We start from the raw sequence: 27443 nt of genomic DNA, 5'->3' as shown, positions 1-27443 counted from the left end.
TTAGATCTCACCCTGGGTCAACACACCTGAATCACATGATTAGTTCATTACCAGGCCTCTGGAGAACTTCAAGACATGTTGAGAAGGTAATTTATCCATTTAAATCAGCTGTGATGGATCAAGGACACATCTAAAAACTGCAGGGACACCGGTCCTCGTGGACTGGGATTGGGGACCCCTGATGTACACAATACGCAGACTGGAGGGGGAGAGAGAACGAGGAGCACGAGGGAGAGCACAGACATGGCTGGCTGGGTAAACAGAATAAAACAAGGAGGGGAAACAAGACACAAGGACTCACAACTAAAACACAGATATGCAGAGAGAGAGAGCAAAGACACAAGGGGAAATCTAATAAACCAAACTCACCAGAATAACCTAGGAACCACAGAATACAAATGAACTCAAAAATAATTCAGAATGATCAAAATAAGCAAAAAAAACAAACAAAAACAAAACAAACAAACAAAAAAAACCCCACACACACTGGGTCAAAATGGCTCAGGATCATGACAATAGCAACCATAGAATATATTAAGCACCAAAAGGTCGTGAAGGCTGGGACATAATCAGGTTTGTAAAAGTCTATTACTCAGAGTCCTACAGAAAGCACAGGAGGTGAAATTGAATAATTGTGAAATTTTGTGATTTCACTGCTAAAGAAGCTTGGCCCAGAGTCAGAAACAGCCAAAATTTTCCAAAAAAAGAGGGCAAAGATGGTCACAGTGTTATCAAGCAGATAGACCAAGACAGAGCAAATTCCATATCAAGCTAAACTTGAGATGGTAAAGGCCTTTCCAAAACTATAGTTATGATAGTTGTCATAGCAAAGAAAAAGTAAAAGTGATTATTTTGAACCCATATGTTCACATAGGCAGCTGTTTGAAAACCCACAATAGTGACAGACTCAGCCTTTCAGCTGACTTGCTGGGAAACTAGCGGGAAGTCTTGCAACGATGCAGCACTGAGGGGTGCTCAGCCACTCTGCTAAGACTGCTCCTGAGATGAGGCTGATCAGCTGCAGGTGTGTGATTGCGTTCCAGGTGCGGCAAGCCCCATGACAGGGACACCACTCTCTGGGCCCAGACTTGCAGAGAGACCAGAACACACACACACACACACACACACACACACACACACACACACACACACACACACACACAGGGAACATGAGAACACAACAAATAAACCAGGTAACCAGTGGGGACCGCTAGCCTCAAAACAGACCTGCAAAAGTACAGAAGTCCATAATGCACACATGAACCATGGGTCCCCAGACCCAGGCCCATGACAGGGAGTAATACATCCTGTTGATTGGAGAGGTGACCTAGTACCTGACTGTGTTTCTAAACCAAACTCCAAACTCCAATTGAAAATATTCCTCAGAGTCTTGTGACTGAAAACATTTTGGTCTGTCTGTAGACTCCGATTTCACCAGCGTCCATACAAAGAAGTCGATACATAAATCTATCATTTCCAAGAACCTAATGAACAATGTAATTAAGTTTGACGATAAAATGGATTCTGGAAAACACATGCAGGAAACCAAACATGTTGTATTGTTGTACAAACTTTACTTATTTGTAATGTAAGTTGTATTTTTATAATTATTATTATTATTATTATTATTATTATTATTATTATTATTTGTAATGTCGATATGCCAAATTCTACTAACTGGAAAGTTGGTGGTTTGATCCCTGGCTGCTCTCAGTCTGCATGCATTTTACATTTTTCTTGGGAAAGATACTAACTCAAAGTTTCTCTAATTTCATAAGATTTCGACTTATTTCTTCTGAAAGGTGACCACTTTTATGGGGTAGGTAACTTCAGCTCAGCGTGTTGATTCATGAATTGTCTTCGCTGCTACAGTCCTCCGCTCATAACAATGCTCTACATTAATAAATAAACTTTTAGTTAAAAATCAGTGATGAATGAAGGGAATAAACAAGTAATTTAGCCAATACTTGACTGAATTATCACCTCAGTGAAGTCTGACAGTAACATTAATATAAAACTTGCATCAAAACAGATGGCTTTTCAACAATACTCATTTCTTTCTTAACCTTTTTCCCCACAGTGTTTCACACCAGCATGAGAAAACATTGACAACCTGACAAAGACTCAGGTCTTTGTTATGAAACCTACATGTGGATCTAATGTTTAAAATGAAGGAAGCAAACAGAAAGAGGGACCAAAACCACACTCACGTAGAGAGACACAGAGGGGCACAGAGAGGAATTCAGGAGGCAAACGAAAGAAGAAAACTCTTAGTAAAACATAAACATAAAGATTACAATAAACATACAAGAATTAATATTTAACAGCACAAACAAGGAGAAAAAAAAGAAATTAAAAAGATTAATGATTGTTCTGAGCATTTCATGTTGCACTTGTGGTGGCTGGTTTGTACGGTTGTTTCTGCGAAGTATACATGTTGCCACAGTGAAACTGGAGCAAAGAGGACCACATGTGGTTCTTATTCACACACATTTGCACACATTGCATGCAAAGGCTCCTAATCTCACAAATCAGCTTCCTTTTTATTCAGTTTGACCTTTTTTTAGAAAGACCACCAAGTCATAACTAGTCAGCACAGTCACAGTAAGATCTTATGTTACAAAATCCATTGGCCCACAGATGATTGCTTGTCTGACGATCATGCAGCAAAGTGAAATCCCATGAAAAATGTAGCCCAGGTGCACCAATACACTCAGAAAGTTACATTGGTGTACTTGATTACATTTTCTATGGGCTTTGAGCAAGGCTAGGCTGCACTATTTGCTTAGGAATCAAAATCAGCATCTCAGCAGGGAACTTTTGGCCACTCTCCATGAAACACACTTTTTTGTTCAAAACTTTCTTTCAACAAGTTGACCTACAACCATCAATAAAGTCACTCTGAAGTCATAAGTTCTTCCTGGAAACTCTATATTACTATCTGCTGAGAATAAATCTCACACATTTCAGTGATAATGAACAAATTTAGATTTCTTTATTTGCACTGAATTATCTTACTTAGTGACTAGTTTGTCATGAAGTTCTAAATATTAAAAATTTAACACTAAAACTATAATTGTAATGGAGATGTAGCATGTTTCATAATTTATATTTAGTATGATACAATTAAATACTACTTGCATTTTTTAAATTATTTAATTTCAATGTTATTTAAGTTTTTGTGTGCTGATTTTTGTCATTATGTGTCACTTTCTTTAGAAATCGGTTTCAACTCAGAGGCAACAATAAAATCTGTCATCTCCTTTAAAAGTGTGAACACGTACAGAGAAAACCACAGTCAAATTCTGAGTATTAAAACCAATTGATAACCACTTCCTTCTGAGCTCTTCAGATAAATTAGTGAACCTCCTTTGAACACATCATCTTTCGTCCTTGAAGAGAGTCACAGAGCTTCATTATGGTGGCTTGCGAAAGACAGCTTCTAGGCCTGGCTTTGGCCTGCATCGGCTTACTGGGGAGCATCATTAGCTGTGCTCTCCCCACATGGAGCATCTTGACAAAAGATGACAAAACGAAGAACACATGTGTGATCTCACCAACAGGTGAAATGCACTGCATGGGGTACGAGTATATACCGTTACCTGAAGGCATGAAGGGTGCCAGAGCACTCATCATCATTGCCATCATCATTGAGGTCCTTGGGATCCTGCTTGGTGTGGCTGGGAGAAATTTTATGAACTTTGTGCCAGACGAAAGGCAAAGGAGCAAAATGGCTCTGACTTCTGGAATTGCCTTCCTCATTGCAGGCTTCTTTTTTCTCATATCAGTCAGCTGGACCACCAACACCATCAGAGATGGTCATCCTACCCAGTCTACTTATGCTCTTGCTCATGTGCTAATTAAAAAGATGGAGTTGGGAGCCTCGCTCTACATTGGCTGGTTCACTACTCTTCTTCTGTTCCTGGGAGGAGGCCTCATCTGCAGCTCCTTTTTCCGCAGAAATGGAACTGAGTAAAACTCAAATCTTACACTGTGTAAGCAAGGCCTTACTTATTGCTTTTTAAATAAGGCCTATTTTCATACATCGAGCTGTTTTTTTTTTTAAATAAGAAAAAAGGTGTTATGAAAGTTTTCACCTCAAGTTTGTCATTTGAATGAGTAGATTAACAAAGTATAAAATCAGATTCAAATAGAGAGAAATATTTGAAGCTTGACTGAGTAATTTGACTCTGAATCTATTTTAAGGTATACGGCCTACACCATTATAACCACCTTTCGTATTTTTTTTTTTTCATTTATTGTTTTTGTTGTTCATAAGTGTGGAGACAGATTTGACTTTTTCAGGGATCTATGTAAAGTCAAAACCATGACCATTTAAAACTGCTATGAAATCTATTCAATGTAAGTCTATGTTTTATCTTTGACTATCATCTCTTTATTAAATTGATTCAATATTGATGATCATGAAATTGTTTTTACATATGCTTTTTCAATAAAAATATATTTTTGTGTGTGATTGTATACAAGTGAAATTTATATCAAATGAAAATGAATATTTTGGAGCATGCAAAATATTATGTATTTTTGGTGCCTTTTTTAACATTAAAGCAGCTTAATAAACATAGTAAGAATGAGTTTGCAAAAACTGAACATTGTAGAGTTTTGCATTGAAAAATAAAATGACAAGATGATGAAAAAACTGTTAACAAAGACCACACTGCCAAAGTTTAAAAAATTTAAAAACGATACATTAAAAATGACAATTAAGTGTTTTTTTTTTTTAAAGTTTTATATGTGTTACATCTAATCATAGACAACAAGTCAGAGTTGACAAAGTGTCAGTTTTACTTCCACACATCTGTTGTGTCAAACAGTAACTACCAAAAGGATTTAGTTTAGACTGGAGAAATTTCAAAAGTTGTTTTGTTGAATAATTTTGTCATTAAAGTTTTTAATCACAAATAATACTGAATAATGTTTTTGGGCAATACTTGTCTATGGTGTAATGAATGTAATTAACTTCATGGAAAATTTAGATCAATGTCCGTTTTTGTTTTTTTTGATGAATTACCACCCCTTCCTAAGAAATAAAATAATAAATTAATAATAACAATAAATTCACACACTTGTTGCAGGTTAGTTTTCTATGTCAACCAGATGTGGGCCAGGTCTGGAAATGATGGCGCTATTTAAGTTCCTATTTTCCAATTTTAGTTAGAAGATCCAAATGCCACGTTGCAATACTATACTGCTATGGTAGCCAACGTTTCAAATGCAGGTTTGACAGGTTCATGAGTGTACACTTTATCCACAACCTAGTGAGGGTTTACTCATATTTGCCACTGGGTAGCTGTAGCTCAGGAGGTAAAGCAGGTCACCTACTGATTGGAAGGTTAGTGGTTCGATCCCTGCCTCCTCCAGTCAAGAGTGTGAATGTGTGTGAATGTATTTGGAGGCACAGTTTAGAGAGATTAGGTGAATGTGGCATGTTGCATAGAACACTTTGAGTAATCTGGGAGAGTAAAAAAGCACTGTATAAGAATCTTTCCATTCACTGTCTGAACAGAGTTTTGTCATGTTACTTTTGCATTATTATGTTCCGGCACATGTTGTTATTACATGGCTTGATTAAGGTACACATTAGGCTGTAGTGATGTGTCGGTCATGAACGAAACAGCTCTTAGAGTGACTCTTTAAAGTGAACAAGGCGAGCCGGCTCCTTATTGGGATCCGTGTTTTTTTTTCTTCTTTCTCTCACCCTCTCTCTCGCACTTTTTTTCCACTTCAGTCCACATGTGAGCCTTGTGCTTGCGCTGAGCAGAGGGGGGAGGGGCGATAGTTACACTCGCAGTAGCACAGGAACAGAGCAGTAGGTGGGAATGACAGAGAGAAAGGGAGCCAGGGACAACAAAGTCACATTAGAAAGGTATAGTAATCATCCACAACTATTTTCAGTTGCGGATGATAAAGGATTCAGTAAGTTTATTCATGCAGGCCCATATGACAGAGAATGTGCATCTTCTTTTTGTTTTCATATTTTAATTGATATTTTATTGTGTTGTGGTTTGCAGTGTTTTGTCTTATTTCACTTTTTTTCACTTTTCTGTCTGTTTTGGAAGTTCAATTAACGCTAGCAATGTGCTTTGGAGTTTGTACGTGCTTTGTCTCTAGGGGCCACCATATATATTTTTATATAGACATATATAAATAAAACCACGTTTTTTTACATTAGTAATTCCTTTTGTGCATAATTTTATATTGTTGTTAATAATAAATTAAAGCAACAAAAACAACCTGAAGAGCCGGTTGGGAGCCGAAAGAGTCGGCTCTTTTTAGTGAGCCGAGAGAGCCAAAAGAGCCGGTTCTCTAAAAAGAGCCGGAAATCCCATCACTATTAGGCTGACATCTGGGGGCAGAGCTGAAACGGGCCAGCACAGGGCCAGCAGTGTGTCTGCAACTGGCTTTGTGCTGGCCCATGCCTGCCAGGGTTTTCTTTTCTTTCTGTGTCTCTCTCTGCACTAGCTCCATTTCCCGTAAGTGTCAATTGGTGTTGTTGAGCTTGCTGTGTTCTGATGGTCTGCCCACAAGAGGACTCACTGCTTTAGAAGAACTTTCTGCTCCATTTCTGAATGGAGTGATTAAATCTGGTATAAAGTTAAGTAGTGATGGGCTAATGAAGTTCTCTGAAGAATTGACTCTTGTACTGAAAACCGAATTACTCAAAGCTTTTCAATACAGTTCTCTTTGGTGACATCTGGCGGTGAAAAATATTAAGAGCAGCTTGAAACTTGAACTACCTCATTATAACTACAGAGCTGAATTGACATCTTGTGTTTAATATCATGTGACAGTTCTGTCTGATATCGGGCTACAGCTGTGGTGCTTTAACATGTATTTTGTTGGGTGAAAAAACTATGTTGACTGTTTGATTAAATAATAACAATAAAATATAACTATATGTATAGTGTATTTCTTATGTATGTTTTAGACCCAGGGTAGATGAACTTTTATTTTTATATTTATTGTCCAAAAACATTTGTAGTACATGAAATACATTAATGCAACTAGAAAGTGCATTTTCTGAAGAAACTGCAGTGTGAATGCTTGAATCTGAATGTATGCACTGAAATGAATTAATTGCTGAATATTAAGCCAAAAATATTGAATGAGCTGGAAAATACAGAGTTTTTAACCTGAAAACAAAAGTGCAGAACTTTTGAAAGCTTATGTTCACACAGAAGAAGCTGGAAAATAGCTGAAAATGTTTTAAATGTATATTAGAAAAACCTAAGAAATGAGAAAAGAAAATTAGAGTCAGAAAACATCTGAATGAATATTAAAAGTTCATATTCTTTGAATCACTGAATGACTAAAATGTGATCCCTCCACTTGGATCCACACAGTTTTAAAGGTATACATCGCTGAGCTTGGAAAGACACGCTGTTGGAAAGAGAAGAACGATGGCGACGTTTTGAGGGTAAAATGATGGCTGTAGAGCAAACACTGTGGACACAGCAGCAGTTGAAAGAGAAGTGTTTAAGATGAATCTTGGCACAGTGAGAGAGAGAGAGCTCGTTAGGCAGGCAGGTGTGAGCCTGGTTGCTATAGTGACTGCACCCAATGGCTCCATACACACGCACAGACATGCACCTCACTTTTGCTGCTTAAAATGAACAGAAAAGTCAGGCCCAAACAAATCCTTCCCAAATGAAAAGTACAGGTCCTATTGACGAAATTCTTTCACCGTGAGCGGCAGCAATGTCCAGTCTACCTAATTCTCAGTTTTCATGCCTGTGGAGTTTATTATATGGACGTGGTGACAGTGTAAAAACACCATGCTCTTCTGATTTTCAAACGAACCTTCTGAGCCATTTTAACATTAGAGTCTATGGAGGAGTTGGAGGGAGGAGGCTGTGCTTTGGTGACATTTATGAAAGAACCATAACACCTAGTACAATAGTAAACACATTGGATGAAAGAGGACAGCGATGGCTACGTTTTGAGGGTAAAATCATACCTGTAGACCAAACACCGTGGACACAGCAGCAGTTTTAAAAAATATTTTAAGATTTATTTTTTTGCTCCTCTCACTCTAGCAGTTCAGCTGTCTCACTCTAGCCCCAACATTCCGTCCCATACACACCCATTATAAACTCTGAAACGGCTGAAAAAACATCATGAAACTTAAACTGGAACTGAAGAAAAAGTATAACAGATATTGAAAAGATAAATACAAGTTGAATAGTTGAATGTCTTGTCTTCGTTTTAAAGTTTGAATGGTGGCTCTATGTCAACGTATGTGGAAGCAATAAGAGTTTAAAAATGAGTAAGTTGAAGGAGAATTTGAAGGGTCTCCCCATTGAAATACATGGGAAATTTTTGTTGAAAAAAGTTGAATAATTTTAAAAATATAAATGTTATAAATGAGAAAAGTAGAAGCAGTCATGTCCAAAAGAAGAGGAATCTAACGGTGTTTGAATGGTTTTTCTAAGTTGAACGGTTTTGAAGGAGATAGATGCCAAAAAACGTACGGAATATATAATAATAACTAGAAAGTGCATTTTCTGAAGAAACTGCAGTGTGAATGCTTGAATCTGAATGTATGCACTGAAATGAATTAATTGCTGAATTTAAGTTAGGAATTTTGAATGAGATGAAAAATACAGAAATATGGACCTGAAAACAAAAGTGCTGAACTGCTAAAAGCTGAAATCCACACAGAAGAAGTTGGAAAAGAGCTGAAAATGTTTTAAATGTAAATTAGAAAAACCTAAGTAATGAGAAAAGAAAATTTAGAGTCAGAAAACATCTGAATGAATATTAAAAGTTCATATTCTTTGAATCACTGAATGACTGAAATGTGTGATCCCTCCACTTGGATCCACACAGTTTAAAAAGTTTATATTTCTGAGCTTTGAAAGACATGCTGTTGGAAAGAGAACATCGATGGCGACGTTTTGAGGGTAAAATGATGGCTGTAGGGCAAACACTGTGGACACAGCAGCAGTTGAAAGAGAAGTGTTTAAAATGAATCTTGGCACAGTGAGAGAGAGAGCTCGTTAAGCAGGCAGGTGTGAGCCTGGTTGCTATAGTGACTGCACCCAATGGCCCCATACACACGCAGACATGCACCTCACTTTTGCTGCTTAAAATGAACAGAAAAGTCAGGCCGAAACAAATCGCTCCCAAATGAAAAGTATAAGTCGTATTGACAAAATTCTTTCACCGTGAGCGACAGCAATGTCCAGTCTACCTAATTCTCAGTTTTCATGCTTGTGGAGTTTATTATATGGACGTGGTGACAGTGTAAAGACAGCCTGTACTTCTGGTTTTCAAACGAACCTTCTGAGCCATTTTAACATTAGAGTCTATGGAAGAGTTGGAGGGAGGAGGCTGTGATTTGGTGACATTTATGAAAGAACCATAACACCTAGTACAATAGTAAACACATTGGATGAAAGAGGACAGCGATGGCTACGTTTTGAGGGTAAAGTCATACCTGTAGACCAAACGCTGCGGACACAGCAGCAGTTTTAAAAAATATTTTAAGATGAATTTTTTTGCTCCTCTCACTCTAGCAGTTGAGCTGTCTCACTCTAGCCCAACATTCCGTCCCATACACACCCATTATAAACTCTGAAATGGCTGAAAAAACATCATGAAACTTAAACTGGAACTGAAGAAAAAGTATAACAGATATTGAAAAGATAAATACAAGTTGAATAATTGAATGTCTTGTCTTCGTTTTAAAGTTTGAATGGTGGTTCTATGTTAACGTATGTGGAAGTAGATACAGTTTAAAAATGACTAAGTTGAATGAGGATTTGAAGGGTCTCCCCATTGAAATACATGGGAAATTTTTGTTGAAAAAAGTTGAATAAAATTAAAAATATAAATGTTATAAATGAGAAAAATAGAAGCAGTCATGTCCTAAAGAAGAGGAATCTAACGGTGTTTGAATGGTTTTCCTAAGTTGAACGGTTTTGAAGGAGTTAGATGCCAAAAAACGTACGGAATATGGAATAATAGATAATAAGAAAGATTACAACAACAATACTGTGAATGCTTTTACAAGCATTCACACTAATAAAGATTACAACAACAATACTGTGAATGCTTTTACAAGCATTCACACTAATTAAGAAAGTGTGTGTTTGCCACCTTTTGTGGTCACACAGGCTTAGTGTCTGACCCCACTGCTGCCACTAAGGCAGTGTAATTCTGTACAAAATGCTGTTTTCAGAACAAATTATTAAGACAAATTCTTTTTCTGTTTCTCTTTTTTTAGTTTTCAAGACAGATGGGAAACTTCTGTTTCCTGCAATCCTCAGTCATCTCTATTTTTGAAGTATTTTTTTCTTTAAAATTGCAGGCCACCAAATGTACTGCATTGCAGTGGTGTAAAAAATACATAACTTAAAATGTACCAAAGTAAAGCTCACGCTAATCCAGCCGTTATATTATAGGTGTTAGGTATGAACCTAAATGTGTGTTATACACCTCACAACCAGTAGATGGCACCAAGCCACTGGTGTATGAACTTTGAGAGTTCCAAGTAATAAGTGCCAGTGACACAACTTAACCCAACTTATGAATATTTTAAATATATTATTTTATTGTAATTGTAGATTGTATTTTTACAATTTATCACTGTGGCATTATTAATTTAAGACCAGAAATATAAACAGACCATAGTTATAATAAGGAGGACAGGCAGGGCTTCCACTCCTTTAGAGGACATGGACAGACCAGTGAACAAGGTGGAGAAGGAGAAGTCCATTCGTAGGTTAAGTGTGCAAATATTAAGAAAAACTAATAGGGGACATTAATGATTATTTCCCCACGAAATGTTCATTATCAGTTATCAAAATGCAGATAGCTCACAGCAAAGCAAAGTTGGGTACTTATTTAGAGAGTATGGCTTGACATATGTAAATATGAAAGTAATTGTGATTGTCATCGGGAATTTTGCAAGCAAAACCAAATCCTACAACTACGGTGGTTTGGTTGATGGTGCCGACACTGTTGCAAAGTTTTTAAGGTGAAGTAGTAATAGGCCTGTGAATGGAAAAGCCATCTTCACTTTCAAAGAAAATGATGATGGAGTCATCCTAGAGAAGATGTGCATAAAAAAAAACTACCCACACCACAAAAACTTGGCGGTAAAGCCAGTAAGCAGAAGTGGGTAACATCAACAATTTGATGTTATGGAGTAGGCAAGAGCTATGAAGAGAATTACAGTTAATTTCGTCTTCATTTAAATTTCATTTTGTTCTGAACATGAGGTCATGTGACCCAGGCCTTGTTTAAGACAATTGACTTTTGATGGGCTCAAGTGGTAGAATTGGCTTGTATAAAATTGGCCTTTGATGTTGATGCTGTCTAACTATTTATTTATATAGCTACATTCACAATGGTACAACCATGCTAAATAAAAGATGCCCAAGCACCAAAGCACTCTAATGCAAGCCTCTAAACTGTATGTTTGATAAGTGCATAAAGTGTACCTCTACCTCTACAGCTGAAAACAGTTTGTATCCGCACTCTGAGGGTCTGCTGAATTGTTTTTAATATGGCACTTTTTGACGAACTGCACATGATGAATTCCTCTTTATTGGACATAGTGTCCTTAAGCTATTGTTGCTCATAGTTACTGAGTTCCCTAGCTACTTCTTTACTATGTCAGTAAACTTTTTGAAAAGGAAGGTGTTGTAGATTTAAAGAAACATCCTAATTGAAGCATAGGCAAAAAATTGGAATGAATTTTATGTGACTGTTCATATTAAAGCCAACAACAAGTGAAAATCCAAAACCGACTCCAATCCTTTGTATTAATGATCTCCCCCCCTCTCTCTCTGTGTGTGTGTGTGTGTGTGTGTGTGTGTGTGTGTGTGTGTGTGTGAGTGTGCGTGCCCTCACAGAAGGAAGGTCACAGCAGGAGCTTTTTCAAACGCATTTCCAATCATTTTTTACAAGAAGTGTAGCTCATACGATGGTATAAATGTATTATTTGCGATACTTTATAAATATGAAACTCTAAAGATTTTGAGTTCATGCACATTGTGAAACAAGAATCTAAATATTTTGTGTCACAATGATTTCTATAAAAGCATGTTGTTTATGGGCATAATGTGACAAATCTTTTGTGCGCCCTATTAATGATCAATGGTGATTGAAGAGGAACCCTGGCTCTGGACATTTTCATGACAAGTGACAGCGCAGACATCTACTAATGAGAGAACATGTTTTATCATCATAAACACGGTGATATGAAGCATCGTTAAAGTGTCACTTCAGTAATGTTGACTCATGTTTTTAATAGATGACTTTAAAACACTAAACTCTAATTTCTGTGGTTTATTTTAAGTTTACAGAATATAACATGTGGTAAGATGATGAGTTTTACTTCTCACAGGTCATGTTATGTGTATCTATTTATCATGTATGCTACTTTGCTCTGTGGACTGTAAAATGTTTCATTGTGTTCATGAAATAAACCAGACTTTCACCGTCTGCATCTTTTACTGTTTTTCTGCTTTTGTTCACTCCAAGTTTGACAAACCCACAGATATCCAGAGTTAACTTGCTAACAATGTGGAGCAGTCTCAGTGTATTTATCTGTTTTTTCCCTAAACACAACCAACTGAGAGAAACGCTTGTAGTCCTCACTTTGGTCATTTTGAACGTTGAAGGAGATTTGTTCCATAGACACCTTATACTAGTGTTTCCTGCACTTAATCCATCACTACTATGTTCTATTTAAATTCAGAGTCCTTTTATAGTTTGCAGTGAAATTTCTTAAACCATTGCTTAATGGGACAGAAGTACATGTCACTCTTTACTAACACATTTGTAGATACGTTTATTGCTGAACGACACAGCTAGCAGGCTCTCACTCACTCTTTAGGTTTTGAAGTTTTGTGTGTAATGGTTTAGTCTATCAAACCTTATCCTTTTCTCCCAGTATCACAACAGTATGACTCCCAAAGTACGGCTCAGTAAACAACCAATGATTCTAAAGCCAGAACAGAAAGATACAGTTGGAAGATGAACGATGAAAAAGCTCCTGCTGTGACCTTCCTTCTGTGAGGGCACACACACTCACACACACAGAGAGAGAGAGAGGGCGGGGGGAGGGGGGGGGGGAATCATTAATACAAAGGATTGGAGTCGGTTTTGGATTTTCACTTGTTGTTGGCTTTAATATGAACAGTCACATAAAATTCATTCCAATTTTTTGCCTATGCTTCAATTAGGATGTTTCTTTAAATCTACAACACCTTCCTTTTCAAAAAGTTTACTGACATAGTAAAGAAGTAGCTAGGGAACTCAGTAAGTATGAGCAACAATCTCCAAAAGTTGAATCTGTTCATCTGGACGTAGCGTTTTGTGGGAGAAACGTTTCGTCACTCATCCAAGTGACTTCTTCAGTCTCAGCTGACTGCAGGTTTCCCCAAACCTTATAAACAGTACATTTGCATAATGACTGAAACCATTTGCATAATGACTGGTTTCAGTCATTATGCAAATGTACTGTTTATAAGGTTTGGGGAAACCTGCAGTCAGCTGAGACTGAAGAAGTCACTTGGATGAGTGACGAAACGTTTCTCCCACAAAACGCTACGTCCAGATCAACAGATTCAACTTTTGGAGATTTACTTTCCTGGATGATTGAGAATGCATCAAGACATATGAGCAACAATAGCTTAAGGACACTATGTCCAATAAAGAGGAATTCATCATGTGCAGTTTGTCAAAAAGTGCCATATTAAAAACAATTCAGCAGACCCTCAGAGTGCGGGTACAAACTGTTTTCAGCTGTAGAGGTAGAGGTCCACTTTATGCACTTATCAAACATACAGTTTAGAGGCTTGCATTAGAGTGATTTGGTGCTTGGGCATCTTTTATTTAGCATGGTTGTACCATTGTGAATGTAGCTATATAAATAAATACGCTCAAGAGTCTATCGTATGTTTGTCATGCAACTAAAAATTCGAAAATATATTTTTAAATCAGTAACTTTGCAAATTTAGAGGATTTGTTTTCGGACAACATATGTGTCACATTTTAAACAGGGTTTGAATAATCAGCACTGACATACAGACATTTATGCGCTGGGTATAACAGACATGCTTACCGTGTGAAAGGCCCACCGATGTCTTGGAGCAGAGAAACACGCTGTATTGTTGCTTTTCTCTGTTGTATAAGCAGCGCCCGTAGGTCAGAAACGCTGTGTGCGGGTAGCAAAGGCAGCTCCAACGCACATCCAGGCATCCGTGTGAAAGAAAGGTGTTGCTGCAGCTAGGCTCTCAGGATAGTCAGGCTTTTATTTATATTTGCATTCTGGTGCGTTAAAACTAGCAGCCTCTGTGTCCCGCTTGGATCATCATTCCGAAAATTCAGATATTTAAATAAAATGGTGAAATGGCTAGTGATGAGGAAAAGAATATGTGTTTGTTTTTTTGTTTTTTTGTTTTTTTAGAAGTATCACAGTTTATTTCTAAAGGAATACCTGTTGTTTGTGGTATTCTGTTTAAAAACTATTAGCCTCTGTGTGTTTCAGAGCGCTAAAGAATATGAAATGCTCCTAATGCAGTTAAATCATCTATGTGTAATCAACAAGTCTTACTGTTACAGGGTGTTTGTGACTAGTAGATAATTAGAGGGCTAGTTGCATTAAAGGAACATTGGGGGTTGATACAGTGCTAGTGTGGCTATGTGTGAATATGTGTTTTTTAGAAGTATCACAGTTTATTTCTAAAGGAATACATGTTATTTGTGACACTCTGTTTGAAACTATTAGCCTCTGTGTGTTTCAAAGCGCTAAAGAAAAGTAAAATGCTCCTAAACTAGTTAAATTAAAAGTAAAATGCTCGTGCTGATGAACGAAGTGTTATGCTCTCAAGGGCCGATGTAAAGTAGTGAGGAAAAATACAGGATGTCTGATTAGGGTGTTTTTATATAGGTGGGGCTAGTTTCAGTTGGCCTCTGAGATGCAGAGATAAAGGTGTGGGGGTGTAAGCAAAAGGTGAAACCTGTTTGGAGGATCGGTTGGTCAGTAGAAAGTGTAATGGAAAGATAAAAGGTGAAAAAACCTTTGGTGGCTCTGTTGGACCTGGTTTCAGTTGACCTCTGACATGATAAGATAAAGGACACTGTTTGTAATGAAAACTATGGAAGTACAGCTGAGATGCTCTTGATAAGGATGACCTCTTCTGCTGACTGTAGGGGGTCTAACTGTAAGCCCCCTCTGTCTAACTGTTGCAGAATTAAGAATCTGAAGTTTTAGAAGTATCAGAGCAGGAATACCTGCTGTTTGTGGTATTCTGTTTGAAACTATTACCCCCTGTGTGTTTCAGAGCGCTAAAGAAAAAGCAAAATGCTCCTAAAAACAGTTAAATCATCTATGTGTGTTTGTGACTAGTAGATAATTATAGGACTATCTGCATTAAAGGAACATTGGGGGTTGTTACAGTGATAGGGTGGCTATGTGTGAATATGTGTTTTTTAGAAGGTGGAAAAACTTTCTGTTTAAAACTATTAGCCTCTGTGTGTTTCAGAGCACTAAAGAAAAGCAAAATACCCCTAAACTAGTTAAATTAAATCATCTATGTCTAAATAACAGAACTCTGAGACCTATACAATCCTTTAAAACAGCTTAATTAAAACACATAATGGTTTCATTAAATAAAACGCTATTAAACACATATGACCCCTGAACTCACAAGCATGTACAAAGTCCGTTCACGCGCACATGCACGTGCAAAGTCCGTTTACGCGCACATGCCCTCACATGAACGCGCAGGGGGGATGCGGGTGGGGGGGGGCAAAAAAGGTATAGGTATATTACTACTTAAGACACCGGCTTGGCCTTGGCCATCATCAGCTTTGTGGGGACCATTGTCATCTGTGCACTTCCACAGTGGAGAGTCACAAAAATCTTCCAGCAATCGAGCAATGTTGCACGCCCTGGTGTGGCACAGCTACATCTGCATCCTATCTACAGTTCAGGACACAAGCATTTCACTGCATGTTCACTATGTTGTACTGTGTATGTGACAAATAAAATTTTTAATTATTTAAGAAACTTCCAGCAGAACCTGGCTCAGAGAGTGGCAGCCATCTGCTGCAACCAGTTTGGGTCAAGATGTCAAGATCAGACTTTCTGTCAAAGAACAGAGGAAAACAGACACATTCACTGAAGGGTGATTAGGGAAGTGGAAACACACAGGGAAAAAGGTGTAGCCTCATGCTATTGTCTCACTGGCTATTGCACTTTCCTGTGCCTTAAGTGCTGTACACCTGTGGTGGTCCTGAGTGTTTTGGTACGAGGACTTTAAAACAGCAGACACAGAAAGCAAAAGGAATTGCTCACCCCACATCTAGTTAGCAAACTGCACTTTTCAGTGTGCTGGAGGTCTGTGTATATGCTCTTCATGCATTTTGCATTTTCATTGGAAAAGATACTAACACAAAGCTTCTCTAACTTAGTAAAGTTTTGGCTTATTTCTTCTTAAAGGTGACCACTTTTATGGGGTAGCTAATTTCAGTGTGTTGACTCATGAATTCCTCTTGTGTGCACTGCTACAGTCCTCCACTCATAACAGCGCTCTGTGTTTCTACCCCCTCTGCTAGGGGACAGGGAGGAGTAACATACATAAGCCCTCACACGGGAAACTAAGTGAAATAAAGGTTTTATTGCAAAATTCAAACAAAAAACCGACAGGGCCGCATTCAGCAGGCCACTGAGCATATACTCAGCACACAACTAACACGCACACGGGAGTGAAAAACTAAAGCTAACTAAGGCTAACCTCACAAGCAGTAACACCACAAATATCTGCTCCAGCTAAAATCAACCATAGAGATTAACAAGCAAAGTTCAAAGAGAGAGGCAAGGGGGACAAACTGCATGTTCAGTCCTCAGCAGCAGCCCACAGAGTGAAGAATCTTCAGCACAATCAGCCACTAATTGCTTCATGGAGCACCACAGGATCCCAGACAGGCAAATGTCTGTGGTTTTCCACACTGCAATCTGCATACAGGGGGCTGGCACAGGTGTCCAGCTTGCCAATCGTAAGCGAGTCCTGGCACGCTTGGATTTGCTTGAAGAAAAAGGCAGTCTCACTCCCTCTGAGGCTCAGGGCTGTAACACTCTGCATTAATAAAAACCTTTAGATAAAAATCAGTGATTAATGAAGGGAATAAACAAGGTATTTAGCCAATACGTGACTGAATTATCACCTCAGTGATGTCTGACAGTAACATTAATATAAAACTTCCATCACAAAAAGATGACTTTTCAACAATGCTCATTTCTTCCTTAAGTTTTTTTCTCCACAATGTTTTACACCAGCATGAGAAAACATTGCCAACCTGACAAAGAATCACACCATAGAAACCCAGTAGACACTGAAACACTAAATATGAAACCCACATATGGGTCTAACATTTAAACTAAAGGAAGCAAACAGACAGAGGGACCAAAACCACACTCACGTACAGAGACACAGAGGGGCACAGAGGGGAATTCAGGGGGCAAACAAAAGAAGAAAACTCTTAGTAAAACATAAACATAAAGATTACAATAAAATTACAAGAATTAATATTTAACAGCACAAACAAGGAGGAAAAAACCAAAAGAAATTAAAAAGATGAACGCTTGTTCTGAGCATGTGGTAAAAGGTTTGATTCCATGTTGTACTTGTGGTGGCTGGTTTGTATGGTTGTTTCTGCAAAGTATACATGTTGCCGCCCATAAAAAAACGAGGCCCAGGTGCAAGCGCGTGCAGAGGAGGACGTGGGTGGGTGGCGTGCAGATTGGGGGCAGGGGTGGCAGAAGGGGCTTGAGCACATGCACCCTTTTGAATGTATATGTGTGTGGAGTGATGCCTCTGCCCTTAACAATAATTTTAACTATTAATCACAATTTTGCTAATTAAAAGAATCTGGCTTGCATCAGTCACATGCAGTGTTGGGGAGTAACAGAATACATGTACCAGAGATTGTGAGAAAGATTAGAAATGGCTACGGGGAAGTGACGACTGGAGCTGAGAAGGCCAGCCCGAGGGAACTCTATCAAAGAGGGGGGTCATGGGGAGAGACAGAAAGGGATCCTGTAACACATGGAGAGGGAGTTATTGTATGGATAAGGAGCAGTCAACTGAGAGTCTCTTGCTTGTGAGTTTATGCTCCTTGCTTTGCAGGTCAAGGCTTTGAAGGCTCTGAGGAGGGGATGTCCGTGGGAATTTTCAGTGTGTTTGAGGTGTAGTGGCAGGCCGGAGGGCAGGCAAGCAGGTGAGGAAGCCAAACGGATGTCCAAGAGAGTCCAAGCTGTGGAGACAATTTCCTCTTGACATAGGGGAGAACTGAGTTACACCAGGGAATAAACAGAAAACGTTTTTACTGAGGAACTGCCTAGTTACCACCATGGAGCACATAACAAACTGGTGAGAAAAAGCAGGTTGCACAGGTTTAAGTAGCTCTCCTGCTGATTGCTTGCAAATGAGGCCCAGGTGAAACGCAGGAAGCTCCACCCCAAAGGGATGGACAGGAGACCAGCAACCATGGGTGGAAAAACCCCAGACACTCCCACGGACCACAGCCATAAATTCTTCCTGGAAACTCTATATTACCATTTACTGTGAATAAATCTCACACATTTCAGTGATAATAAACAAATTTTGAATTCTTTATTTACACTGAAATAGCTTACTTAGTGACTTTTTAATCATTTAGAAATTTATGACAAACTTGAAAAAAGTTAACACTAAAACTATAATTGTCACTAAGATGTGGCATTTTTCAGTTTTGATGATGCATATTTAGTACAATCCAACCTAATATTACTTGCATTTTTCAAATTATTTATTTTGGGTTAGGTTTTTCTGTGTGCTGTTTTTTGTCATTATGTGTCACCTTCTTTAGAAATCAGTTTCAACTCAGAGGCAACAATAAAATCTGTCATCTCCTTTAAAAGTGTGAACAGGTACAGAGGAAACCACAGTCAAATTCTGAGTACTATAACCAAATGATAACCACTTCCTTCTGAGCTCTTCAGATAAATTACTGAACCTCCGTTGAGCACATCATCTTTCCTCCTTGAAGAGAGTCACAGAGCTTCATTATGGTGGCTTGCGAAAGACAGCTTCTAGGCCTGGCTTTGGCCTGCATTGGCTTCCTGGGGAGCATCATTAGCTGTGCTCTCCCCACATGGAGAATCACGAAAACCTTCAGGGATTCCGAAATGCCCTTCTCCGTGGTGGACGGTTTGTGGAAGAGATGTGTGATCTCACCAACAGGTGAAATGCAGTGCATGGGGTACGAGTATATACCGTTACCTGCAGACATGAAGGCTGCCAGAGGACTCATCATCATTGCCATTATCACTGAGCTCCTTGGGATCCTGCTTGGTGTGGCTGGGAGAAATTGTATGAACTTTGTGCCAGACGAAAGGCAAAGGAGGAAAATGGCTCTGACTTCTGGAATTGCCTTCCTCATTGCAGGCTTCTTTGTTCTCATACCAGTCAGCTGGACAACCAACACCATCAGAGATGATTTTCAGCCTATCGAGTCTTTGAATAATCCTGATCATTTGCTACTTAAAAAGATGGAGTTGGGAGCCGCGCTCTACATTGGCTGGTTCACCACTGTCCTTTTGTTCCTGGGAGGAGGCCTCGTCTGCAGCTCCTTTTTCCGCAGAAATGGAACTGAGTAAAACTCAAATCTTACACTGTGTAAGCAAGGCCTTACTTATTGCTTTTTAAATAAGGCCTATTTTAATACATCGAGCTGTTTTTTGGAAATAAGAAAAAGGTGTTATGAATGTTTTCACCTCAAGTTTGTCATTTGAATGAGTAGATTAACAAAGTATAAAATCAGATTCAAATATGAAGAAATATTTGCAGCTTGACTGAGTAACTTGACTCTGAATCTATTTTAAGGTATTATAACCACCTTTTGTATTTTTTTTTTTTCATTTATTGTTTTTGTTGTTCATAAGTGTGGAGACAGATTTGACTTTTTCAAGAATCTGTGTAAAGTCAAAACCATGTCCATTTAAAACTGCTATGAAATCTATTCAATGTAAGTCTATGTTTTATCTTTGACTATCATCTCTTTATTAAATTGATTCAATATTGATGATCATGAAATTGTTTTTACATATGCTTTTTCAATAAAAAATATATTTTTGTGTGTGATTGTAAATTTTTAAAAAAGTGAAATTTATATCAAATGAAAATGAATATTTTGGAGCATGCAAAATATTATGTATTTTTGGTGCCTTTTTTAACATTAAAGCAGCTTAATAAACATAGTAAGAATGAGTTTGCAAAAACTGAACATTGTAGAGTTTTGCATTGAAAAATAAACCAACAAGATGATTAAAAACTGTTAACAAAGACCACACTGCCAAAGTTTAAAAAGTTTAAAAATGATACATTAAAAAAGACAATTAAGTGTTTGAGTTGTTTAAAGTTTCATGTGTGTTACATCTAATCATAGACAACAAGTCAGAGTTGACAAAGTGTCAGTTTTACTTCCACACATCTGTTGTGTCAAACAGTAACTACCAAAAGGATTTAGTTTAGACTGGAGAAATTTCAAAAGTTGTTTTGTTGAATAATTTTGTCATTAAAGTTTTTAATCACAAATAATACTGAATAATGTTTTTGGGCAATACTTGTCTATGGTGTAATGAATGTAATTAACTTCATGGAAAATTTAGATCAATGTCTGTTTTTGTTTTTTTGATGAATTACCACCCCTTCCTAAGAAATAAAATAATAAATTAATAATAACAATAAATTCACACACTTGTTGCAGGTTAGTTTTCTATGTCAACCAGATGTGGGCCAGGTCTGGAAATGATGGCGCTATTTAAGTTCCTATTTTCCAATTTTAGTTAGAAGATCCAAATGCCACGTTGCAATACTACACTGCTATGGTAGCCAACGTTTCAAATGCAGGTTTGACAGGTTCATGAGTGTACACTTTATCCACAACCTAGTGAGGGTTTACTCATATTTGCCACTGGGTAGCTGTAGCTCAGGAGGTAAAGCAGGTCACCTACTGATCGGAAGGTTAGTGGTTCAATCCCTGCCTCCTCCAGTCAAGAGTGTGAATGTATTTGGAGGCACAGTTTAGAGAGATTGGGTGAATGTGGCATGCTGTATGGAACACTTTGAGTAATCTGGGAGAGTAGAAAAGTGCTGTATAAGAATCTTTCCATTCACTGTCTGAACAGAGTTTTGTCATGTTACTTTTGCATTATTATGTTCCGGCACATGTTGTTATTACATGGCTTGATTAAGGTACACATTAGGCTGTAGTGATGTGTCGGTCATGAACGAAACAGCTCTTAGAGTGACTCTTTAAAGTGAACAAGGCGAGCCGGCTCCTTATTGGGATCCATGTTTTTTTTTTTCCTTTCTCTCACCCTCTCTCTCGCACTTTTTTTCCGCTTCACTCCACACGTGAGCCTTGTGCTTGCGCTGAGCAGAGGGGGGAGGGGCGGTAGTTACACTTGCAGTAGCACAGGAACAGAGCAGGAGGGAGAGAGAGAGAAAGATAGCCAGGGACAACAACGTCACATTAGAAAGGTATAGTAATCATCCACAACTATTTTCAGTTGCGGATGATAAAGGATTCAGTAAGTTTATTCATGCAGCCCTATATGACAGAGAATGTGCATCTTCTTTTTGTTTTCAGATTTTAATTGATATTTTATTGTGTTGTGGTTTGCAGTTGTGATACCCACTAATGTGTGATCACATTTATGTGAATTAATTTAAGTAATTTTACTTTCAATGTAAGTGAAGTAATATATATCAATATATAGCTGTCTACAGGTACCGGGTAGCAGCACCTGTAGACAGCTATATATGTGTCCTGTAAACAGGAAAGAAATGATCAGACAGGGAGACGTGGCTTGCAGTTCCTGAATACTCCGCCATTATTTATTCAAATTCACCATTATGCACTCCTTTTATTACTTTTACAGTATTACAACTGTGTATTTACTTATTCCTAAACATATCTCACACATTCTCCCTATGTGTTCTGTTACCAATTAGACAAAAGGGAATTAACACATTCCAACACCATAAACATGACGAATTTTCTTGTAAGACTTGGTTCAAAGTGAATTCCAACAAGACAAATCTATAAATCTCAACTAGTTTGGAAGAATGGTGTAATCAGCACCATCTTGACATGTGCACTGAATTCACGTAAACACTTTATGGCAGAAAACAAGGGACTAAAACAATACAGAATAACGGTGGAGCTAATCACTAACATCACAGCGCGTAGGAGGTGTGTGACCCAAACTAACATGCTAACCATAGCATACTGCTAAAGCTGTAAACAAATACTTACAAAAGTCTAATTTACTGTACTACACTTTCTGTTCGCTTTCATTTTCCAACCGTAATGATTAATCTATGCTATATAATGGATGTGATTGCTGTTATATTCTATTTCGGGCACGATACAAACCTGCAAACAGGAAAGAAATGATCAGACAGGGAGACGTGGCTTGCAGTTCCTGAATACTCCGTCATTATGAGAAAACAGCGCGGAGCATGCGCTTCAGGCTGCTAACAACAGGCCAAACCATGGTCTCACACTGCCACCTACTGGTACAAAAATGGAGCGTCCGCTACAAATATCCCAGAGTAGTTACCAAGTTTCCTGTTAAAATTACTGTAGTTATTTAGGGCATTCCAAAATGGAAATATCACTTACATTGAAAGTAAAATTACTTAAATTAATTCACATAAAGGTGATCACACATTAGTGGGTATCACACAGTGTTTTGTCTTATTTCACTTTTTTGCACTTTTTTGTCTGTTTTGGAAGTTCAGTTAACGCTAACAATGTGTTTTGGAATTTGTGCGTGCTTTGTCTCTAGGGGCCACCATATATATTTATATATAAACATATATAAATAAAACCACTTTTTTTACATTAGTAATTCCTTTTGTGCATAATTTTATATTGTTGTTAATAATAAATTAAAGCAACAAAAACAACCTGAAGAGCCGTTTAGGAGCCGAAAGAGCCGGCTCTTTTTAGTGAGCCGAGCCGAAAGAGCCGGTTCTCTAAAAAGAGCTGGATATCCCATCACTATTAGGCTGACATCTGGGGGCAGAGCTGAAACGGTTCTGGGCCAGCACAGGGCCAGCAGTGTGTCTGCAACTGGCCTTGTGCTGGCCCATGCCTGCCAGGGTTTTCTTTTCTTTCTTTGCCTCTCTGCACTAGCTCCATTTCCCATAAGTGTCAGTTGGTGTTGCTGTGCTTGAGGTGTTCTGATGGTTTGATGACTTTTCCTGCTTTAGAAGAACTTTCTGCTCCATTTCTGAATGGAGTGATTAGATCTGGTATAAAGTTAAGTAGTGATGGGCTAATGAAGTTCTCTGAAGAATTGACTCTTGTACTGAAAACCGAATTACTCAAAGCTTTTCAATACAGTTCTCTTTGGTGACATCTGGCGGTGAAAAATATTAAGAACAGCTTGAAACTTCAACTACCTCATTATAACTGTACAGAGCTGAATTGACATCTTGTGTTTAATATCATGCGACAGTTCTGTCTGATATCGAGCTACAGCTGTGGTGCTTTAACATGTATTTTGTTGGGTGAAAAAACTATGTTGACTGTTTGATTAAATAATAACAATAAAATATAACTATATGTATAGTGTATTTCTTATGTATGTTTTAGACCTGGGGTAGATGAACATTTATTCTTATATTTATTGTCCAAAAACATTTGTAGTACATGAAATACATTAATGTAATTAAGAAAGTGTGTGTTTGCCACCTTTTGTGCTCACACAGGCTTAGTGTCTCTGACCCCACTGCTGCCACTAAGGCAGTGTAATTCTGTACAAAATGCTTTTTTCAGAACAAATTATTAAGACAAATTCTTTTTCTGTTTCTCTTTTTTTTTTTTAGTTTTCAACACAGATGGGAAACTTCTGTTTCCTGCAATCCTCAGTCATCTCTGTTTTTGAAGTATTTTTTCTTTAAAATTGCAGCCCACCAAATGTACTGCATTGCAGTGGTGTAAAAAATACATAATTTAAAATGTACCAAAGTAAAGCTAACGCTAACTAGAAAGGGAAAATTTCAGAAGAAATTTTATGTGTGCCTATGCCGCTGGTAATCAGTGTAGTTTGCCATTCATACAGCTACAGAGAGCAAAACTCAGCAGAGCAGCCATTCTCCACCATGAACTATGGTAAAAACAAACACCGCTCGCGCCTCACAGATGACAGCTTACAGTTTTGGGTAAAGATGAAGTGACTTCGTACAGCGCCGATTTGCAGACGCTGTGCACACAGGTTCATGAGCAGAAGTCCCATTGTACCACGGCAGATCCGACAATGTTTGCATGAACACGCTTTGAAGCATTACGTTATGGAGCACTTTTCACACATGGTTGGTGTACCCAAACAGCCGGCTGTAGCTTTTCAACTCACAGCCCGACACACACCCAAAAAACAGCCGAGAGAGCACAGACTACGCCCGAGAGGCGTGATTGCAGGTGCCGCTCAGGTGGGTCCACCTCCCCTGCAGCGGCACTGCAGACCACGCCCCGCCACACACATGAAACACGTAAAATAAATATTTATGCACTTTTGCATTCACTTTTTGTTTTTTGTTATTTTTACACAGTGTTCTGAATGATGAACAATGGTCTACAGCCAATCTTGTGTATTATTATACAAACTTTGGTTGTAAGATTCAGATAACTATTTAATAAAAGCTAAATATTTTATATGAGAGTAAGAAAGAAAAGTATATCTTTGTGACCACCTTTCTCTGTTAATGCCCTACCTGGCCCCCCTGGCAAAAGCTTTGCTAGATCCGCCCCTGCACAGTTACCAGCTGTCAGCTACACAAAAAAAGGAGCTTGGTGTATATTTGTCTCTCAGAAACAGTTCATAACTTCCCTTCAACTCATTCATGTCACCTAAGGGTAAACCTGTTTCTCCATCACCTGTTCAGCTCTGATGATTCAGTAAGGACATCTGGTTTGGAACAGCCGTTTTTACAGCTGTGGCTGCAGCAAACATCAGCTGATACTAGAAATTAAAAGCAAATGAATTCTAACAACAGCTGATCAAGCTTAAACATGCTGTTGTTGTTTAGCGCGATAAACAAACAAGAGAGAAAAGCCGATCATTGATCAGTTTCATGACTGAAGTTTCAACAGGCGAGAGAATGACAGGGGAGGGTGTCATAAAGTTCAACATCGGTAACATCGGTAACTTAGCGCGCACACAGCTGTATACAAACTCCCTCGTGCTAGCTAGCACGCAGTACAAGTTATTGTAAGTGATTGAAAAAGTCAGCACAACGAAAATAAACTACACCTAAACTCGGTTTATATCTGACCCAAATAGAGTGCAGGTCATAACTTCTTACCTGAAATTCAGTTCACCTCACGCTCCTGCCTTCGCTTTCCCTGATCCACGATTGACCTCCGCGTTAGCAAACACCGGTCGATCGGCGGTAGCCTCACCGCCTTTTATGTCTCGTTCGCGGCATGTCCTTTCTGTCACACACCGGTGGATAGCTGCCCTCTGTTGTAGCTCCACCACCAAACAACTCAGTTATTTTTTCCACATCGACATCAGCTGATACTAGAAATTAGAAGCAAATGAATTCTAACAACAGCTGATCAAGCTTAAACGTGCAGCTGTTGTTTAGGCGATAAACAAACAAGAGCGAAAAGCCGATCATTGATCAGTTTCATGATTGAAGTTGCAACAGGCAGAGAATGACAGGGGAGGCTTCGTAACGACAGAATAAATCGTAATATTTTCTCTGAATGTGGCACGATTCCGTTTGTACGGCAACTCTATGAACGAACCCTTATGAATAAAATAAAGTCCAACGTCAGTAACTTAGCGCGCACACAGCTGTATACAAACTCCCGTCGTGCTAGCTAGCACGCAGTACGATTGTAAAAAGTCAGCACAATGAAAACAAACTACACCTAAACTCGGTTTATATCTGACCCAAATAGAGTGCAGTTGATAACTTCTTACCTGAAATTCAGTTCACCTCACGCTCCTGCCTTCGGTTTCCAGCATCATCGGCCCATATAAACGAAAAATAAGTGCAGCTAAAACACATACTGTCGGCGAGCGACCGGGTACTGACACGAGTTTCACCCGCCTCAATATAAGCCAAGCCTGGGTGCTTTTTCACGAAGGGTCGCTAGCGACGCTAGCTAACTATGCTAGCTAGCTAGCCGGCTATCAGCAACACATAAGAGAACTGCTGCTAAATAAACTACACCTAAACTCGGTTTATATCTGACCCAAATAGAGTGCAGGTCATAACTTCTTACCTGAAATTCAGTTCACCTCACGCTCCTGCCTTCGCTTTCCCTGATCCACGATTGACCTCCGCGTTAGCAAACACCGGTCGATCGGCGGTCGCGGCATGTCCTTTCTGTCATACACCGGTGGATAGCTGCCCACTGTTGTAGCTCCTTATTATAGCACCACCAAACAACTCAGTTATTTTTTCCACATCCAGCTGTAACTCCGATTCTGTGCGAGCATTTGCGAGAGACCGGGGAGGTGAAAGGAGAGAGAGAGTCCCTCGCTGTGCATTTGCAGCCAAGTGCGGCAGCTAGCTAGGTAGCCGGCTAGCTGTCAGGCAGGACCGAGGTCGTCAGAGCACTGTCGCTAATATGATAAAACAAGCAGATATTTGAAGTTTACACACCTACATTCTCGCCTGAAAATATCTTAAAAGTTGATTTTGTGACCTAGAAACACTAATAAAAGACATATAAAACGAAGTGGTGGCCGCCATTGTTTAACTCGGCAGAGGTGTGCTATGAATTGTGGGATATGGAGTTTTCCACCAAGCATAGAAGCCATTGTGTTTACCGTAACTATTCAATGGTTCGCGCAACCTTAAAACCTCCAATGGTTCCTGAAAGCAGCGAGGCTGTGCGCGCCATTGATATTGTCATCATTACGGTATCCAAATAAGGGTCGACAGGCTGTACCACTCCCGGCATACCACTAGAGAGAGCCAACACACCACAAATGAAGTTTGAAATTTGTTTCAATGGGACCAAAAGATGGCGCCAACACACCACAAATGAAGTCTGTTTATTTGGCGCCAAAAGATGAATTGGCCTAAATTTGCACTAAAATATTAATATTTAAAAAACTATAAAAGTCATAAACACCAAAAGTCATGACATAATAGTCCAGCTCCAGCTGCACAAAATGATCTAACATATGTAACCCTAATGTCAAAACTGTTCGGCAGAGGAGCGCGGGAAAATTTTCACTAAAATATTAATATTTAAAAAACTATAAAATTCATAAAGACCAAAAGTCATAGCACACCATTCCAGATCCGGCCGCACAAAATGAGGTAACATATATGAAGCTTTTCTCAAAACTGCGGGGCGTGATACGTGCCGAAATTTAGGCGGAAGAT

General features: G+C 38.8%; 2 protein-coding genes across 2 annotated transcripts; both read left to right on the top strand.

Moving 5' to 3' along the window:
- The first annotated feature begins 3418 nt into the window (after positions 1–3418).
- LOC100710584 (claudin-4-like) lies at positions 3419–3976 on the top strand. Its single transcript, XM_003446926.1, has one exon. The coding sequence runs from the start codon at positions 3419–3421 to the stop codon at positions 3974–3976; it is 558 nt and encodes a 185-aa protein (XP_003446974.1).
- A 15040-nt stretch (positions 3977–19016) lies between these two features.
- On the top strand, positions 19017–20719 carry LOC100710854 (claudin-4). The gene has a single exon (XM_003446927.5). The coding sequence runs from the start codon at positions 19088–19090 to the stop codon at positions 19676–19678; it is 591 nt and encodes a 196-aa protein (XP_003446975.1). The 5' UTR covers positions 19017–19087; the 3' UTR covers positions 19679–20719.
- The last annotated feature ends 6724 nt before the right edge of the window (positions 20720–27443 follow it).

Source organism: Oreochromis niloticus, linkage group LG10, assembly GCF_001858045.2.
Source record: "Oreochromis niloticus isolate F11D_XX linkage group LG10, O_niloticus_UMD_NMBU, whole genome shotgun sequence".
NCBI lineage: Eukaryota > Metazoa > Chordata > Actinopteri > Cichliformes > Cichlidae > Oreochromis > Oreochromis niloticus.
This window is presented reverse-complemented; position numbering and strand designations above follow the sequence as displayed.

Excerpts from the sequence above, each read along its gene's own strand:
- LOC100710584 (XM_003446926.1), top strand. The coding sequence starts at position 3,419 with ATGGTGGCTTGCGAAAGACAGCTTCTAGGCCTGGCTTTGGCCTGCATC.
- LOC100710854 (XM_003446927.5), top strand. The coding sequence starts at position 19,088 with ATGGTGGCTTGCGAAAGACAGCTTCTAGGCCTGGCTTTGGCCTGCATT.